The following is a 20,903-nucleotide window of genomic DNA, read 5'->3' as shown; positions in this document are numbered from 1 at the left end:
TAGATTGAACTAGTTAAGACAATTCTGAAGCTACATCATGTCAAGAAGTAATTTTATTTTTATTTTCTAATTAACTTTCAAATACAAGAGAAGCTAGAAAAGAAGACTGGCAGTTTCGAGGACCGCATCAGCCTGTCCTTGAGCACTGTGGAGGGTATGTTATTGATCTGTGCATGAGGAAATGGGCCAAAGGGCATTGTGGTGAGGAAGAGGAAAAGGGGAAAGGGGAAGGGGTTTGCGGTAAGGAAAGGGGAAAGGGGAAAGGTAAAGAAAAAGAAAGAAAAGAAAGAACCCTTGTTCCTTCCCTCCAACTTCTCCAGCAGCTCACGGAACTTAGGACGATGTTGGACTAGCATGTAGTGCAATCTCCCTGTTCCTTGATGATGCCCAGCACAGAGTGCAACTTAATATGACAGTAAGGTATTCAAAGTTAACAACACATGAGAAGAGGTCTAATGTAGGTAAAACATTTGTATGTTAATTTAACCATTAGTATGATGCACTTACTGTGTGTTGTCTTCATCAGGATTTCAGGCAAATTTAAATCTGGAACTTTACTAAGATGTATGTATACTGACTACATTTTATTACACTTCACACCGTGACAGCCTTGCAAATGGCGAAACGAAAAGCTAGCTAACAATTTTGAGTAGGGAACATGATTTGATGGTGCAATCAGAGTAATTTTGACAGAAAGAAAAGAAGCAACTTAGTATTTAAACATATCTACAGACAGTCCATTTTATTTATGTTTTGCAATCCAACTCCAAGAAACAGAAGACAGAATAACCACGGGCTTTCAGTGCCATGTTCGTTAAAAGCACATTCTGCTACTGGAGATACATTCTGTAGTGATGAAGGAAGAGCGAGCTCTGAACACAGTAAGATAAAGGAGAGCAGCTTAGACAAATGGATACATGAGAAATAGGATCACAGAACAGCCTAGGGCAAGTGGCCCAAGACAGGAAGGTCTAAGTTGCCAACTCTCTGAATTACTTTTAGAGATCCCAGTCTGAAAGACAATACTCAAGAGCTGAGGAAAATCATTAAGCTTCCTGTAAGAGAGATATCTCAGAAAACAATCCTAAATAACAGCTAGTACAGAAAGCTTTTGCCAGAGGTATTCTAAGTCTAGGAAATATTCTGTGTTTCTGTGAGTCTTTTTGTAAAAAAATTTTTTTCAAAATTTCAGTAATCTGGAAATTAACATATTTCTTTGTCAAATAAAACATATCCTTTAGAGCTTATACAGCCCATGAAAACCTTGATAAAACTCAAACTGTGTCTCTTTATACGACATAAAGTCAATCTAAGCCAAGTGTCAAGAACCGGGTAAGAGTTTATCCAAACAGATATTTTTCAAAAGCAAGAAGGCAGCAGTAGGAGGAGCAACTTATGGTTTCTACAAACACTTGTCACATTTGTCCAATTCCAGGTGAGAAAGCTGTAGGGTACTGTGGAAGTACAGACCTGCAACACAGAGGGTTTAGAAACAGTAGGATTCTTGGTAGGGCCCAGGACCTGTTCAGACTAGCAGAAGTAAAATGAGAAAAACTTTGTCTCTTCTTTAACAGTGAAATTTCCACCAAATGACAGGAAGCATTCTCACCACCACCTTGGTCTCTCCTGACTGCAATAGTAATATTCATTACTCTGGAACATGGTTAATAGGAAGTTTTAACTGCAGTAAGAAAAAGGGAGGGAGAATAATGCCCTATGGTAATTGCTTTTGATCTTTTCCAATGTAATTCTATATAGAATTGTTTTATGACACTAATTTGCTAAAAATAACTGCCATTGTCTGAACTCTGTCTAGGAATCTCAAAAATTATTAAACTTTCATTTAATGACTAAAGTTCAAATGAAATTCCAAAGTAGTCCAAGTTATTAGGGGAATTAACCTAGGAAACTATTCAGTAAATACATTCAATTCTGATTTTGCTTAGAGCAGTCTTTGAGATTACTTTATCAAAAAGAGATTCTGCAGGTTCCTAAGACTGGTGAAGGTTGAAGTCTCAATTTTTAAAGACAAGCTATTTGTCTCTGTCTTACATATTTCAAAACGTATAACAATACAAAGGCAGAAGACTTAATTCAAGGAAAGTGTCAAATGTTTTATCCATTTGCACAGGAAATAAAGACAGAACAAGGAGGAATTTCCGTAGCGTTGCTTATTAGGTTTATCCCCTACAGAATTATAAATAGTTCTACGGAAGGCTTTGATTTACCTGTTGCAGTTTAAAACACATTCCCTAAAAACAGCTTCCTGAACCCACTAAAAGAGATGAAAGAACAGACAAAGCATCAGAACTTCTGAAGGCCAGGCCACTGAATTGCCCATTTCATGTCACTTTAAAACTAGCCACTTGAAAATAGACACTTGAAAAACATGAATTGGTGTATCTAAACCTCACATATCCGTAACTAAACACTGTACATGGATTTTATCAAAGATTTTAAAAGCCAGATCTTGACCAGCAAGGGAAGTGTTTAACTGATTATGCAGAAATACACCTATGAAAGGAAAATCTATTCTTCCAGTTTGAGTTACAGTTCTGTGTTAGAATCTGAGAGATTAATAATGAGTAGTTCAGTCTTTCCACTTTCTCTGATGGACTCCAGATCAGGTTCTAGTGCCATCAGTGCTCCTTCAGGAAACTATACTTCCTGGCACTGAATGAAAGGGATGCAAGAAAATTAAGGCGGCTTCCTCTCACTAGTATGAAAATAAAGGAATTGCAGTTTTTCTGAAGTCCCCTTTCTCCTTCAGCTTTTAAAAAACAGTTTTTCTCTATACCACAAACACACAGGTATCACCTTTTTACTTCAGTTGACACTGTTTTTATGACAGGCAATCAGCAACTGCATCCTAACTTCGGGGATGGAGAAAACAAAACATATTTCACTATTGGCTAAACCAGAAATTGTCATATTGTCTAATCCAGAAAGAGATTCTCCCTCTTTCAGAGAGGGCAGCACTGACCTAAACAACATTTGTTGCAAATAATGTTTCCATGTAATTTAATTAAGTTGCATCTAACTTGAACCATATAACTGGTCTTTTTATCTCTGTACCCAAGACAATTAAGCAAAGAATAAGAAAATGAACATTTGAAAAACAAAACATGAATTGATGTATCTAAACCTCAAATGTCGATAACTAAATAGTATCGGGATTTTATCAAAGTTTTAAAAAGCCAGATCATGACCAGCAAGTGAAGCAGCCTAAATCAGAAGGAAACATGTTTTCTCCTGCCAACTGTTTCCAAAAACTTCCTGTATCAAGTTGCTTACTTGTTTTCTCCAGAAATACCAGTGATTACTTTAAAGCCACTGCCTCCAAGCAACAGTATGTAACATATAATTTCATTTAAATTCAGGATAATATTCAGCCAAAATTAAAATATTCTACTACTTCTTCATTTCCTACTATTTGCAACAAAGATATGTTTTTGCACAAACTGTATTGCACTTCTTGGTTCCTCATCTTTTTGATCACACCTTCCATGATTTTCAGTGATATAGCCATAAAATTTCACTACTTTAGCTAATGATGTTGCTCATTTCAATAAAGTTATTTGGTTAGGAATAGAGTTGTCAAAATCTATGTAAAAGGAAGATCTTCCTGTGAATCTTCATTTTTTCAAATAAACTTCATTTCAATCAGCCTTAATTGACTCTGGTTTCTCAAAGAGCATTCCTCTACCTCATGGTCAGATTTTGATTGAATAATTTTGACACAAATGCAGAAAATAATTTAAAATGTACCTTTGTTACTTAAAAAAATATGGAAAAATTTCACTTATCACACTATTTTTCAATTAAAAAATCAAATGTTTCCATCTCAGAGATTAACTTACTCTTTCATAACATAGTTATTCCTTTCTGGCACATTTGGTTCTCAATTTTGCAAAGGTACCTCTTTATATACTGTGATACCAGACTAATGAAGGACTGGGACATTCATTAGTCATTCCCACATTCTGTGTGGAAAAGGCACAATGAGCTTTATACTCTGAAGTGGTATTAGTATCTAATGTAAGTTCCCTTCTGTGCACGTTTAATGGTATAACTACAACATTACAACACAGTTAGAATTCATGTCCAACTCCATTTCCCACCACCATAAATAGCACCAGTAGACTGGTGTATGATTGTCCTAATCATTCAACACCACGTTCTGTCCCAACTTTCCCCTAAAATCTTAATCTTTATGGAAAGATGTGACAAGATTTCTACAGGAGACATACTAAAGTGTCTTCCTACTAACTCCTCACAGACCTGATGCTTTCAATACACCTCATTTTCCAAATCTGTGTTATTTAATTGGGTCAACATACCATCAACAGTCACCAAGTATCTATAGCTTTATCTAGGAGCACCGTAGATTGAACTTGCCATTCTATGGTTACAAAATACAGAATAGGCCACTTAAGAAATACTGGAATTCACACCTTGTCTGATATGCTAACAGTGGAAAATGAAGGATAACCAGTAACATTAAGGATTCTCTAAGTGGATTAACCTACTGGTAAATGCTGTATTACACAAAATCAAAAAAATCTTGTTTATATTGAAGTATCTGTTTTGATGGTATCTGTATACAATACAGCAGGGGTTTTAAATTTACTGTTAGCACTAAAATAACAAGATGAATACTACTGCTGTGCCTACTTCATGATGTTTCTAGTCAAGAAAAAGTTGACCTAAAATACTTACTTTTCTTTCTGCCTTCATAATTATAAAACTTCTATTTCAACATCAGCAGAAACAGATATTACCTAAAGCAGCTTGAGGCACCGTCACCATCATTATTTATTTATGGAAAAATCTAACTAGTCGATTAGCTAGAGAAATTCCTGTCCCTTCCCTCCTTAACACATGTACATGGTAAAACTAGATAATCATATGACCTTACTATTGTGCCCTCCTTCACTCTTGTTTTTTTATTTTCCAAGTGAATTTAGGATTTGATACTGCTACAATATAGATAAGTACCTCACAGACATTAATTGTTGGATTGACTGTGGGAATGCTGTTAGCACGCATCAATTACTTAGAGAATTATACTGAAAGGGTAAATTCTTCAAGGAGAAAATTTTTCATTTTATTCATTTACCATTTGTACTCTACAGCTACCTCTGTATTCTAGGAATTGGTTTACTTCATGGCTTCTATGAGTTCACAGCCTTTTTATTGCAAAAATCTCGAACGATGTAGGCCAGAAGAAAACTATGTAGCCCTCTAACAGACTGGGGGACCAGTATGTGGCCCACCACAAAGATTGCTGGTTCAGTAGTAAAAACATATCCTAAATGGTAACAACATCAGATGACTTATAACTTCTGCATGAAGCAAACTATTTCCGATCTGTACGTGTAAGCTAAATATGAGCCTTGACACTGCTATCGTAAGAAAAAATACATTTATTGTAGCAAAAGATTTTGCTGTGTATACATTCACTAAATGCATATGAACTCTAAAGAATTTTTTACTCTGTATAATATAGGAACTTACTTGCCAAGTACTACAGGGCAAGTTGCTTTTGCAATTGCAATTCTTTAGAATACATTAGATATTTTCATGGAAGAGCAGGTTTACACTAGTTCAGGTAGTTTTCTCAACTCTGTTATTTAAAAAAATAAATCACATTTATTGTGGTAAAATATTGAAATATATCCAGGCTTATTCTCAAATTCAGATTTATACTACCTTCACTAGACATAGCTAAAATAAAATCAGATAAAAATATTTACTGTAGGTGTAATATTAGCAAGACAAACACAGTGTCAGTGACATGCATAACGTCAACATTATTTCAACATTATGCTCAATACAATATGTGCACTACATTTTAGAAATGCCTACATACCATTTAATTTAGAAAATAATTTATATATTAGTGGATGACTCTATGACATTGTTGGCATGTTCCTATATGTTTAGAATAAATACGTTTTCTTAATGTTTACTGGTACCTAACTGTATTGCAATTAAAAATCAGAACTGAACTACCATGCTAAAAAAAAAAAATAAGGCTAAAATGTTGAGTGCATACATATCAATGATACAAACATGACTACCACAGGGTGCAAGAATTATTTTGATAACTTTATGCCACTTTGATAAAATTTGTATTTTTGTAAGAGAAACACCTACAAGACAATTACCTATTTAATTTTTTTAAACTGTGCACATATCATATTGCAAAACTGAAGGAAAAGTAGGGGCATGCTCACAAAAGCTGCAAACAGAGAGGAATATCATGCATAATGTTCACAACAACTCACAGATTATTAGTAAGTTATCTGAAAAACGGGTAAGCCTTTCATGCCAAACATTGCTTTCATTTTAATGACAGTAGGTCCCCTTGCCTTCAGCAGGAATTACACCTGTGTAAATGAAAGCAAATGTAGGCTAGGAAATAAGTCTACCTATAAAAGAAAAGGACTTTAGACAGTAAAAAGGCTCTAACCACTTTGTCCTCCTGGAGTTCATATCCACGAAAGCAAGAAAGAAAGGACAGAAAAAGACAAAGAAGGAAAGAGTCACTTTCATTTTGAAAGCAAGCAGTAGTATTTGTTAGTAAAATAAACAAACAAATATCAAAGGAATTAATATCTATCTTTCTTATTTCCCCTCGTGGTGAATAAGATCTAGTGAAAAATATGTCATTTTAATAATTTTCTTAATCCTTTCATGGGTGAAATTGAAATTATTTTATATATCAATGAAATTGCACAAATAAAATTATTTTCATAAAAATAATTTGGGGATCATGTCTGAATTATCTTGATAAAACAAATGGGGCATGTCGTAAAAAGGATGCAGAATTTAGCTCTACATGCCTCGGACCCCAGTATTACAAATGATTAGCATGCATCAACCCTTTGCACTTGCAAAGAGTCCAGTGAAATGAGGAATGTTTGTTTACTACAGCCAGATACAGGGTATGCATAATGGCATAACTGCATGTTAGTCACTCAGTAGATGTTTAAAATACTAGAGTTTTAAAGCATAAGGAGACAGAGTTTGTCACAAGTGTTTACTGCATGTCATGTCAGATCTATATCACTTATACTTTCTTTTTCATACCCATAAATATTAAATACAGACATCCCCATTGATTATTATTTTCCTTGAAGGAATTGTCCTTCTGCTGTCTAAAATTGTACATGGAATAATACTTTAGGAAAAAAAAAAATTGAAATGCTTTCAGTCAAAACTATGCCCCCTTTTGTGGATGATGAATGATGCTTTTTTCTGTACCTTAATTTCACATGCCAATACAGAGGCTAAATCTAGGCATGCAATTAAGCACTTAGCCATGCTGGCAATACAACTGCTCACCAAGAAAGGGTGACAACTCACTTTATAACTGTATTGTTCGGATACCTATATGGCATGTAACTTGGTGCTCCTGTGCTCTTATAGAAGTTTTAGGTTCCCCCCAATACTAGAGATACACAAAAACAGGAAAGACTACAACAGACACCAACCAAGACAATCAGGGCACTAAAGCATACAAAGTACAAGGAGAAGCTGAGGGACATATGCTTGTTTAGCCAAAAGAAGGCTGGGGTAGGGAAGGGTGCGGGAAGAGGGGAAGTACTTGCATTCCTCAACTACTTAAAGGTGAGCTACAGGGAAGACAAAGACAGAATTTTCTTGAAGATGCACAGCGAATGGACAAAATACAACAATCAAGGAACTGGATATTAGAAAAAAAAACAAAATCACAAGAGTGGTTAGGCACTGAAAGACATTGCTCAAAGAGGTTACAGATTCTCCATCCTTGGAGGTTTTTACAACTCAGTTGGACAAGATCCTGAAAACTTGGTCTGACTTTGAAGTTGATCCTGCTTGGAACGGGAGGTTAGTCTAGATAACCTCCACAGATCCCATCTGGCCCAACTTATTCTATGATCCTATATATAGCGGTTTAAATTAAAGCGTTTTCAAAGATGCTACAGGTTTTAGTGCCATTCTCAGTTATACAAATAGCAAATATCATTGAACGGTATCTAAGTCACAGGGCTTCTAAGCATTATCACTCTGTGTGTAGAGACATATTTATCTGCACTGCACCAGGTGCTCAGCTCCTTTCCTAGCAGGGCTTCCTGTCCCACTGCAGTAAGCATGGCAGTAGTGCTCATACATATTTTGAATGCAAACATCTAGTGCCTCAATTTCTCATCCTCACCTCTGTAGAAATATACTCTACTATGCAAAAGGAGCATAATCCATAAGGAGGTATTTTTAGCACAGAGGCTAAGAAATTATTAAAATTGTAAATGCCTCTATTAAGTTGCTTCCTCAGTGAATGTCTTGCAGCTGCAGCAAGAGGTAAGTAACAGCACAGAAGAGCAATTAAGTCACAATAGTCCAGCTGCCCACTTTAAGGATGCAGAGAGCCATTAAAAATAAAATTTTAAAACAAAAGAACTTGAGAAAATTAAATAAACTCCAATAAGACACAGTAGATAAAATAGCACATGACAAAGATAAAGATTTTAAATACATTAAACTGAAGAAAAAAATGTAAAGGTAGCAGGTTTAACAAAAAAAAATGGGAGTGATATTTCAAACTGGAAAATAGGAACATCTTTATAACAATCAATAATGAATGAAAAATGTAAATATCAAGTAGAAGAGGTTAAACTTACACAAAGTTTTAAAAGGGGCAAGATCCTTAAGAAAACAAATTTTGAGATTAAAAGTATCTATACTGCTTGATTTTTTAATTATATAGCTTAGTTTACTGTTCTGGTTGCCTATGCTGTCAACTCTTTAGGGCAGGATTGCCTGTTTCTAGCACAGTCCTTAGTGTCTCAATAACTTTTAACGTCTTCAGTTTTAACTTCTATTTTTCGTATTCTGCACTGCACCACTATCCCTGAAATGTTAAAACAGACTATAAACAAGGTCTATAATATTTCAAGAAAATCCTTAGAAGTTGTGTCATTTCCTTATAACTTTCACCGCACGAGACTCATAGTTCGGTTATTTGATGACAAGTAGCATTATGTGTAGCATTCTCCTCAAAGATACACACTGAGGCATGCGACAAAAGGCAACAAATACAAATTGGAACATGGGAAATTCAGACGAGATATAAGGAAATTTGTCTTCTATTTTCTAATCATGAGAGTGGTCAAGCACTGAAACAGGTTGCTCAGAGTGGTTGCTGAAATCTCCATCCTTGAAGATTCTGAAAACTCATGCAATTCAACATTCTTTGAGTAAGAGGTTGGATGAAATGACCTCCAGAGGTCCTTTCCAACCCAATTATTCTATGATATTTTTTCCTCACTCATGAAGAAGATGTTACTATATTACCCTTTTTAAATAACTTTCTCCTACATACAATACACCTACATATATTTAAACATTCTGTTTGTCATTCATATGGATTTCTTTCTCAATTTTATCTGTATTCCAAAGCTAATGACTAATACAAATTTTCCATTGTCCCGACTACTTTTATGCTGTTCTAACATTATATTCCAGTCTAGCCAAATTGTGATAACTATATATATAAAATTTTACCTATTCATTATTCTAATACTCTTCTGCAAACACATAGATGATCTGCACCTCTTCATCCTATGAAATATGTTTTAATCTATTTTTTTCACTCAGTAGTTTCTACCTAAGTTGCAAGGATTTTTAAAACACTTATGAGGAGTAAAACCATAATACACAAGAAGAAATGTAAATTCATACAAGAAAAGTAAATTCAGATGAAAACATCATGGAGTATACACAGAAACCAGTAATAGAGATTACTCAGAAATAAAAAATTTATAAGACAGAAACAAACTCGCACTACAACACTGATATATATTTTAGAAAGGAGAGTTTAAGAGTTTTGAGATGCTTTTTCTAACACCTTTTGTACCACGAGGTACAAATGTTAGAAACTATTGGCTCATAAATATTAATCTGGTAACACTCTTCCATTCCACCATTGTCTCATTTTGCCAAAACTTAATTTGTCTTCAAAGAGTTTCCAAAAACCAAACTTAACTTTAATTACAGAAAAGCTAAAACACATACTAAATGCATCCTAACACTGTAAGCAAGGGAACATACCAACTCACATTTCCTAATACCTCAGACTATATTAGTGAAAATCATGGCTGATCAGTAATTCTCATGTATCAAAGATATCAGTAGAGAAGTCTCACTCTCTGTTAGCTCAAATGATATCCCAAAGTACAAGCACCACTTCGGCAACAATTAGATAATATATATGTGTACATATTTATAAACTATATATTAAAAGAAGATGAAAGATTTTTCTCAGAAATTAATGGCTTAATGAAGAGTCTCAAACACTTCACCATATAGGTGTAAGCTTTCCAACACAAAGCAGCAATCCCAAAAACTGGTGCCTTTGAAAGGGCCATTAAGACTCCAGATCCTGTCATTCACACTGTGATCACAATAGTAATCAAGACTTGGTTCACAAAATCTACCTATGTCGAATAACCTCCAGGATGAAGAGTCTTTTTTCAGAAACACACTATTAAATATAAAGATATGTGTAGTTTAAGACAAGCCATCACACTTTACTGAACACCTAAGACCACCTCCAGCCTCTCAGCTGCCTCCCCCACATTGCTGTCAGACATTCTTGTGTTCATAGCAGTACAATGCAAGTAGTGGCGTGACTGACCATATGAGAGACAGTCTAGTCAGTCATTTCAATAGCAAAGACATTCAGGAAATTATTCAATTCAGTTCTCTAAGAACCAATGCTAAAAAAGCAACAAATGGGTCAGACTTCGGTAGTATTTGTTCTGTTCCATGTGAAAATGCAAGTATATTTTAATATCAGTTTTATTGGGAGAGGCCTTAACTCCATGAATATTCAGACACACCAGAAATGTTAGCAAGATTACTGGAATTCCATCCCATACTCAAAATAAATCTAGAATGAGTCAATATCTACACCTTATCCTTTAAAAAAAAAAAAACTGTCAGAGGTTCAATCTGGCACCTGACTGCATGAGCCAAAGCCACTCTTCATAACAGTATTTTTTCACCTCAGGTGCCTAAAATTATGAGTTTGTCTATAATTATCAGTTCTTCATTGTGTCAGGATCATAATAACCTTTAAGGTTTTTAAAGTTTGGAACTAGAGTAAAGAGTTCAAACACGCCTAGCCTTTCATCTGCTGTTTGATGAGATTCAAAAGAGCTACCAAATGAAAATAGATTCAAATAAATAAAACTAACAAGTAAAATAAATAAAACAGAACAAAATACATAAAACAAATAGTTTGTGCAGTTCTGATTTGAAGGGAATGATGGTATCCACAAGTATGTATTAAAACCACAGGGTTCTTTTCAAGAATCAAGAGAACTCGAGGTGTCAGTACAGAAATGCAGATTCTGAATATCATTTCTGCTAGGCATCAGTTTGCAAGAAACATTTACAGGCTGGAAACGAGCAACACCTCCTGGTTCAAAATTATAGTTGTGGCAAGGTTTTTACTCTTAGTATTAAATGCAGCAATTTGAAGAAGTGTTTTGCTGGGACAGTGTGCTACTTCCGTACTGTCCAGGCACAAGCAGGGCCAGGGCCAGGAGCAGGGTACAAAGGGTGACATGAGGCAGGCCATGCCCCTACCTGCAGGGTTGTGTCCCACAGCAGGCATGCAAGGGGAGCAGGGCAGGGCCCGGGGATGTAATTAAGGTCAGCAAAGAATCCAGGTCACCAGCAGGTCCACAGTGATGAGGCAGAGCTAAGGCCAGCCAGGAAGCTGAGCCTACAAGTTCAGGTCAGCGAGGGACCCAGACAGGCAGCGGCATGGCTCAGGAAGGGACCAAGGCTGAGTGTCTCAGCTGAAAAGCAGCTCCCAGGCGAGGGGGTGCAGGACCCAAAAGCACTCATTGCCATCCATTATGCAGCTCTTTCCCCAAGGCTGATCCCAGGTTACAGCTGCACCACATCAGAGCTGCCTGTGAGCACAGGTAGCCAAACCCCACCTGGGGAAGGAGTGGGGAATGGTACTAAGGACCATGATATGTACTAACTGAACTGTAGTCCTGATAAGTTGAAGTTTCAAAAGAATAGAGAGGCTGATCATCTCAAACAGAATGGAGCTGATCATTGTTTAGAGATGTCTTAACAATCATACATGTTCACTATGGCATTAACATTGTTCTCATAAAATCAGGACCCGATTTCAGATTGGAAGTCTTTGACATATTTGATAATACAAACTCTATTCTATTCGTGGAGAGACTGAGATGTGAAATTCTGGCTGTGAATTTACAACATCTAAATAAGTGATTGTCTTCAGAATAATTTAGCAGCTGACTTTCTTTCAAAAGTACTTGTACTGAGATTCTCTAGAAAGATGAACACAGGTGTAGGTTATCAGACTTTACAGGTGTTACATGGACTAAACTGAAAAGAAAGAACCCAGCTGAAGCCAGGACAAAAAGAAACCTCCACACTTGGTTTAGAGAAACCTTTTCCTCAAGTTTGCAATGTCGCATGTCTTTTCTAGAGAAATGCAGAATCAAACCATGTCTGCCAGACTTGGTTGTATGCAATAGGAAATCACTGAGTTTATCCCAAATCCTAGTGACTGAGAAATCAGTCACAGACTAATTCTTTGGTGCTTGTCAATTGTCAACAGAATGAAAAGGAGTATGTATTAGCACAAGAATGCTAAAATTCTGGGTTGTGACTCCACACAGATGTTCGCACTGCAAGTCCTGCAGCTGAAATCATTCAGCAAAGAACTTGATGGTTTTCTGAAAATCAAACGTGGCCCCAGAGAAATAATCAGAACACAGAGCTTTCACAGAACCAGAGGGACCTGACAGAAGTTCCCTACTAATACCTTACGTGTTTTGCACACGGTTGCTGGGTCCTATAAAACAACTGAAACTCTCTTACTTTTGATGTTCAAAGGCAAAGAGGGAAGGATTTTTCAGTGGCTGCAAGCGATAGCAGGTTGCCAAACTCACTGAAAGAATGTATTCAGTATGCATCAAATTAAGTTTTCCGACACATATTGTTTTCTTCCTCTACAAGTGAAGTGTTGGTTTACTGAACTGGCATTCTGAGCTGTTGAAATTTATGTTCACTGCACATGAAGTTGTAGCTATCTGGAAGCTGTATTTGTCCAATATTTTAGCATGTAAATTTCTCAGCTGCATAAACCTCATTCTGCTGTCTACTGCCTCATTCAGTATGCATTTCCCTATATAAATGAGTATATAATTTAAAAAAGAACAGTAGTATATTTTGTATATCAGTGATACCTTTTTTACTAAGAATAATTACTGCTTGCTTTCATGTGATTTATTATTTCAGTTTTAATCAATCTGAAATTGTTCATAAACATAAAAAAAGACAGTTCAAGGTCCCTTACTCCCATGAAATTTAAGCCCCCATGCTGGCTGAATACTCCATTCACTAAAATAATAAGCAATACAGAAGCTGCAGTACCTCCATTACCTGGTTTATTTGTTTGATCTAGAAGGAACTCCCACATAATGAAAATTTTTGTACAACCAGAACTGAATGTTAATGCCTCTATTTCAGGCACTCTAACTAAACTGAAAAAGCAATAATTCCAGTCACTCTGAGAATCCTAATCTAATGGTCTAACAACAGTCAAACATTTCCATGCTGTGCTCCTACTCACGACCACGAACCTTGTAAGCAGCAGTCCTCCCTGTGACCTTTGAAAAAGAAGTGTTCTTTGCAATTCTACATCTTCTGAGATGCATGCTGCTAACACTGGTCTGTACTGAACTATTTAGTAGCAGAATCTGATGGAAATGGCATGAATTCGTCTTGGAACTTGACATTATGAAACAGATCACAACCGGATCAAACAGCTCCATCAAAGAACATTTCAGACATTTTAAGAATCACCTTATATAAGGTCCAAAGCAGACATATATAGCATATCAAATAATGTCTAAAAAGACCAAAGAAAATCTAGCAAAGTTTCCAGGAAGTTATTAGAAGTCATCCTTCTAATATCCATTAAGTATCCATTAAGGAAAACAGAAAAGAACAAATTCTGGTAAATTCTGGTAGAACAAAAATAATTTTCATGGAATAATGTGCATAGGCATAAACGAGATCTTTAACAGGAGACTGCCACAGTCTGTCTGAATTAAATCTTTTGTATTCATGTTGATAGTTATTAGACAGATACTTACTCTAAAATATTATTTTATGCAGAATGAACCAGAGGATATATTTGGAACTGGTATTTCAGAAAGAGAAGCTATAAAGTGAGTTAACAAAAGAAAATAGTAACAATTTTTTAAAATCAGATGATAGTGTAAAACATCTCAAGTCTAAAATATCTATTAACTGTAATACAGTCTTCCACTGACAAGAAGAATAAAAGGTGGCAAATATGATGCCAATTTATTCATTTTTAAGGAATTTCAATGTTAGATCAACTGAATAATAGAAAAGTGAGTCTGACATCAACATTGGACAGATTTGTAGAAACCAAAATAGAGAATAAAATTAGCAAGCATATGAATACATTATTATTAAGTTTGGAAAAGTCAGAGGGGTTTTAGTAAAGGGAATTCATGTCTGTTACATATATTAGAATTCCTTCAAGGTGTCACAGAAGAAGTGAGTAAATAGGATTTATTCATACTGCTGAGTTGGGCTTCCAGGCTTTTAAAGAATCTCAGCTGCCATGCAATAGGAATAAATTCCATCCAGGAGAAAACTTAACTGATTAAAAGACAAGAAGACCAGGAATTAATGGTCAGGGTCTTTTAAGGAAGAGGTATCACCAGTGAAGCATCACAGGGGAACTGTCTAAGGATGCCCTGTCCAACATAATCATAAATTATCTAGAGTAAAAATGAATGAGAGACAGAAAAGCTGATTTATCGCACTAAAAAGCCAGCCGAAAAGAGTTGCAGAAGAGACTCATAATAATGAAACGAGAAGTCAGCTTACAGAAAGACAGATTTAGGTTAGACAGTAAGAAAAGCTTTCTGTGTTCAGGATGGTGAAGCAGTGGAACACACCACCTAAGAGGGTGTGGAAAAATCTCATTGGAAATCTGTCAAGAGAAGTCAGACGAATATCCGCCAGGTTCACATCATCCATCCCGAGGACAGTCTAAATGATGTTTCAGAATATTTCAATAGGAGATGAAGCCTTCCTCCTAATGCATTTTTTCTATGTTCCTAAGTATATAGGCATAATGACTCAAATATCTGTCCTGATTGCCTTTTATTATCAGGTGAAATTAATACAGAAATTAATATATCTCTTATTACCGGCAACATGGCTTAGTTAGTTATTTAAAAAAAAAAAAAAAAGTGAGCTTACTGAAGACAAAATTTTAAAATTACCTTAACAAAACCCAAGGCCATTTGAGATATTTACATATAATCTTAGTTACTTTAATCATAGGAAACAGCAGATTATTTTATACTTTGTCAGTCAAAAACTTGAGTCCGTTATTTAAGCCTACCTTTCAGTCTTGGACAAAGAAATACATAACATTTATACCATTGTCTCCTACCTTCCAAAAGATTAAGACAATATTTTCAGATTGCATAGTATTTGCAATGAACATGTTACAGAAAAATATATTTAGGGAAATAAATTATACTGAAAAATAGTATATTAATAAATATTAAACTATTAAATTATTATATTGGTTTACAAAAGCTGTGTTTCCACAAAAGACCAGCATAAAACATCTTGAGTATTGCCATTAATATTCTACACATATCTGTCAGAATCTGACAAAGACAAGTGTACCAGATGTGAACATTTTATCTAAAATGCTGAATAATCTGATCTTGGAACTGTTTTCTGTGATTACATGTTTTGCTGAATTTTTTACTCTATGATCCAACTTTTTAAAAATTCAGATTGCTGTTTTACCTGTTGTTATACAATAAACACCAGTATATTAGCTGCAACTCTATATTGTTAGTGCATTTAATTTTTCCTTCAAATATTTTGATATTTGTATGCATAGTTATATGCACATAAACATAATATTCATGCATATGTATAATAGATAATAAAGATTTAAAAGCTCCCTAATATATTGTATATACTGTTCTAACACTAATTTTACAATAGTCTTTTACAGAAAAGCCCAGGCAAGCAGAAAAGAAAAAAATGCTTCCTCTAATTTGTATTAATCAGTGTCTCAATTTTAGCATCGCTAGATCACTAGATATTCCTCCCTGTCTCCAACAGAGACTCAGTCCTCTGATCAATGAATCGTACTTTCATGAGTCTGTCAGTAGAAATGTGGCACGTATTAAACTAAAAGCCATAGTCACAAATCCATATGCAAATGGAAATTATTTGAAATGAGGACAATGTCTTAAAAGCCCCTAAAGCAGATATCATTACCTCCTTAAAGGAAAACTGTTTCAGTAGCTCTGTGATTTGGACACATAAGCAATGAATAAGAGATACTGAGTTTAGGACAAGCTTGTTACTAAACTTTCATAACTCCGTACCTTATTTGACCGTAAAGACACTCTTCCTCCACAGCGCGCACAGAATTTAGTTTGGCAATATGAACAGTTATGGCCACAGCCATCAGCAAATTTTGTTTTGTGGCAGATGCCACATGTTGGGGCATCACCCTTCTGCTCCTGCTGCTGCTGTGATTCTTCACCCATCTTCTTCACTTGCTCCTTATACATTTCAAACTGCTGATGTAATTTTCTGCAGAAGAGAAGAGATCATTAACAGTTGTTTTATTTAAGCCCACAAATCCTTTGCAATCACTAAATTGCAATCAATTTCAAAATAAAAATCAGAGACAAATACTCTAGTATAGCAAATACATTTAATTTATGATGCTCCAGAAGTGTAACATTCAATAATTACTTCTTTTTCATTATAAATAAACTCTAGGAGGAGGACCAAAACTGATAACATGTAGCACAGAGTTCAACTGTTACAAAGAGAAGTAACTTTGCTTTTGGATGTGATCAGCTGTTAGCTGCAAATACAACAGTAGGAAACATGCGCTGAGTGATCCAAGAGCCCATGGCACTAGACAATAAACTGGTTTAATAGCAGAAAAAAAAATTATTCTTCCAAGTGTACTTTTACCTAATTCCACCAGACACAGGCAAGTATCTTCTCTTGATATAGCTCATCTTCATTTATCCAACAATACTGCACAAGGAGAGGAACAACCCCATGCACCAGTACAGGCTGGGGGCTGAAAAGCTGTAAAGCAGCTCTGCTGAGAAGGACCTGGGAGTGCTGGTGGGCAGCGAGGTGACCCTGAGCCAGCAATGTGCCCTTGTGGCCAAGAAGGCCAACATATCCTGGGCTGCATTAAAAGGAGTGTGGCCAGCAGGTCGAGGGAGGTTATCTTTCCCCTCTGCTCTGCCCTAGTGAGGCCACATTTGGAGTCCTGTGTCCAGTTTTGGACTCCCCAGTTTAAGAAGGAGCAAGTCCAGAGGAGTGCTATGAAGATGATCAGGGGACTAGAGCACCTCCCTTGGGAGGAAAGGCCGAGAGACCTGGGTCTGTTCAGCCTGCAGAAGAGAAGACTGAGGGGGGATATTGTCAATACTTATAAATATCTGAAGGGTGGGTGTCAGGACAATAAGACTAGACTCTTTTCAGTGGTGCCCAATGACAGGACGAGGGGCAATGGGCACAAGTTGGAACACAGGAAATTCCACCTAAACATGAAAAAAAACTCCTTTCCTGTGCGGGTGCCAGAGCAGTGGCACAGGCTGCCCAGGGGGGTTGTGGAGTCTCCTTCCCTGAAGACATTCAAACCCCAGCTGGACGTGTTCCTGTGCCCCCTGCTCTGGGTGTGCCTGCTCCAGCAGGGGGGTTGGATGAGATGATCTCCAGAGGTCCCTTCCAACCCCTGCCATTCTCTGATTCTGTGAATAATGATTCTAAAATGCTTTTTCAATGACTTTTCAAGCACTGGGTGCAAGCCCGTAACAAGTAGCCTCAGCTTAACAAGCTATTATAAATCATTTAAGCCACTCATACCACCGTATAGGTACTGATATCTCTTGCTGAATATTAAGGTAGAAGAATACCTTATGTGTAAAATGCAGGGACAGTAGTTTAAGATACACACACACATTTTACCTTCCATTTCCAGTGTACTAAGAGCACATTCATAGTCAGCTGCCATGTGCATAGAGAAGTGCAATGATTCTTTGAGGCATGCTATTTCATTCGTATTTCTGAGCCCGCAATAATCAAATCTCCATACATGATAGTTAAAACTGTCTCACTATGACTGAAGTGACAGACTCATTTCACGTTCTGTAAAGGCAGTTCTTTCTCAAAGCCCCTATTTCTGATGTCATGGGAAATTTAATTTTCACTGTAAAGTTATAATCTTTTAGCTTCTGTAGTTGCTGAAAATAGCTGGAAAATGTGACATAGCATATTGTAAGATATTCAAATATGAAGAGAAAACAAAAAGAACTTTGACTTCTCTTTTGTTTTTAACCTTGTGATTTAAAGGGTTTGAACAGCAATCTTTAAATTCCTAGCATGGAATTCAACTCACCTAATTTTGCTAACAGAGACTGTAAATTTTAGCAATCTAATAATTATTAATCTAATTTAAACAGCTTTTTTAGCTCACTGAACAGACAAGCAAAACCCCCAGAATGAAGCATTTTCTATGAAGCATTAAAATGGTATACTAAGCCAAAAAATTAAAAGTATGAGAGAGATTTATTTTTCTTTAGAATTACCCATCCAGAGGTTCTTGAAATGAGGTTATTAAAAAAAACCACACACATGAAGACTAAGATAGAAGAAAGAATATCCTCCTGGAAAAAAAACTAAATCAGGGAGACCAACTTCCTGAATGCAGAAATATATACTTTATATAGTTCCAATATAAATTAATGATACAAAATTATTTCTTCAGGAGTGTCAGAGGCTCTTAGCAAAACAAATATTACACTGAGCCAGTTAGAAATTGTTTCAAACAATTATTTACCATGGATATTCACGCATACGGCAAGAATTGTTGGGATTTGCTTTGCTTTCTCAGGAAAACTCCCCAAAGAATGCACTTTGCATTACAGAATAGAGGAGTTGTAGGAAGAAACAGGCAGCTCCCTCTCCCCATCAGGCAAGACAGAAGGCCGAAGGCATGCCTCCTCTTCTGTGTACCAAAATGCTGCCTGGAGCTCTCAACTGCCACTGTTGACTGTTCTTTGTTGAACGGGGCAGGACACGAGTTACTAATAAAAAAGAGCTGAATGAAGTTGAGTAGAAAATTTGGAAATCTGGAAACCTGGCACATTTCAACGTTTCACACTGACAACAGTATATAATTGGTAGTTGGTAGTCTGGCCTGTTTCCATCAATAACACATGTAATCTCTGAGACCATACTTGCCTTTTAATTTTGCCAAACGTTGCATTCTTCATTTAAAGCATATTATCTATGCTGAACTTCAAGTTTATTTTAGGTTACATTCAGTTTTGTGGCTTCCTTATAATCTGCAGCCTTTGTCTGTATGATTATTTGCTTACCAGTCTCACTGATGCATAAAAAGCACAAGCTGTTTGCCAATTCTTAAGCCTCATGTACTGAAATAATTTCACTTTTGTTTCCTCTTGGGCACAAGAATCTATGTAAAGGTCACGACTTTTCCCTCAAAGTATAAACTTCCCAAGGTTACACAGAGTAGTTTTCTAAAATCCTTATCATCTGCTAAAATAGTTCGTTATTACATCTTTTTCTGTTCCAAGAAAAATATTGGGTGTATTGACAGCTGTCACAGAAAATTAAACACAGAAGACAAAAATCTGTTAAATAATCAGTTACACACAATATGTGTTCTATTTGCTGGGCAGAACCACATGAGATGAAAATGCATACTTGAAAAAAAATACTAAGTATTCATTTTAGGAAGTCCATAAAAAAACCTTTCCAAACTATTTTATAGATTAATAATTAGTTTTTTATCATCTAGCCTGCAAAGGTTTAAGCCAAAAATTAAACTAATAATGTGCAGCAATAATTAGGTGTATGGAATAGCACAATATTTGAAACGCATTTAGTAAAAATTGTATAACATATTTTTCAGAACACGCAATGCAAATGAAACTCCATTTTGTTCAAGTTGTCTGCACTCATGTCTCTACTCAGAACATTGTTGCCTGAGAGGGCCCAGGAGTTCAGTTTCCAGTGAACTGAAAGTAACTAGTACCAAGGCAAACGTCAGAGCCTGGAGCTGAACTCGGGTATCCCAAGACTACAATTTCCAGTCCCTATACCCCAGCAAGTTATGCTGCAATGCAAGTGGCCAACATCCAGGCTGGGAGAGTGAAAAAAACAGGCTCTGCAGATGAGCTGCATTTTAGGCCAAAATGCTTCACCATAACACGAATCTTAGACTTAGGTATGATAGGGTTCTTTTGGTTGTAAACCCAGATAACTACATCAAACCATACAGTAACAGAATGTTTAAGTAGAAAACTCAACAATGCATATCGATAACCCTTATATATGTGGATTTTGACAACGGCCTTAATAGCACATGCCATCTATCTGTACTGATGCAAAATCTCTCTTCTTTTCCACATTGTTTCGGAAAATACAAGTATCCGCTTTAATAACTGCCATAAATTTTGGAGAAAAAAGAGAAATTGGTATTAGTTTATGCAAAGACCTAATGAAAAGTTAGGCTAGAAGGTTGATATCTAAGTTCTGTTCATTTTCACCTCTTGGGAGGATTAGTTCCCTGAGCCACATTCATGTCTGCTGGGCATTAAAATGGTGAAGTTCATTAGGCTTGTATGACTAGTCAAGACCTTTCTGTACTGTAAAACATCATATCCAAGACAGCTACGTGGAGGACTGTTCAGTGTCAAAATCAACTGTAAGAGCTTGGATTGCTCTGT

The 20,903-nt window shown here is 36.2% G+C and overlaps 1 protein-coding gene across 2 annotated transcripts in view; it reads right to left on the bottom strand.

Annotated features, from left to right (window-relative positions):
* Positions 1-16,707, bottom strand: part of RIMS2 (regulating synaptic membrane exocytosis 2) — a 400,038-nt gene extending 383,331 nt beyond the window's left edge. For both annotated transcript variants that reach the window (XM_075085579.1, XM_075085580.1), the window contains exon 1: positions 16,503-16,707. In XM_075085579.1, coding sequence (XP_074941680.1) covers positions 16,503-16,691 — 189 coding nt within the window. In that variant the 5' untranslated portion in view covers positions 16,692-16,707. The remainder of the gene's footprint in view (positions 1-16,502) is intronic.
* Between the last annotated feature and the right edge of the window lie 4,196 nt (positions 16,708-20,903).

Source organism: Phalacrocorax aristotelis, chromosome 2 (assembly GCF_949628215.1).
Source record: "Phalacrocorax aristotelis chromosome 2, bGulAri2.1, whole genome shotgun sequence".
Classification (NCBI taxonomy): Eukaryota; Metazoa; Chordata; class Aves; order Suliformes; family Phalacrocoracidae; genus Phalacrocorax; species Phalacrocorax aristotelis.
The sequence above is the reverse complement of the archived record's forward strand: the minus strand, read 5'-3'. Positions and strand labels throughout refer to the sequence as shown.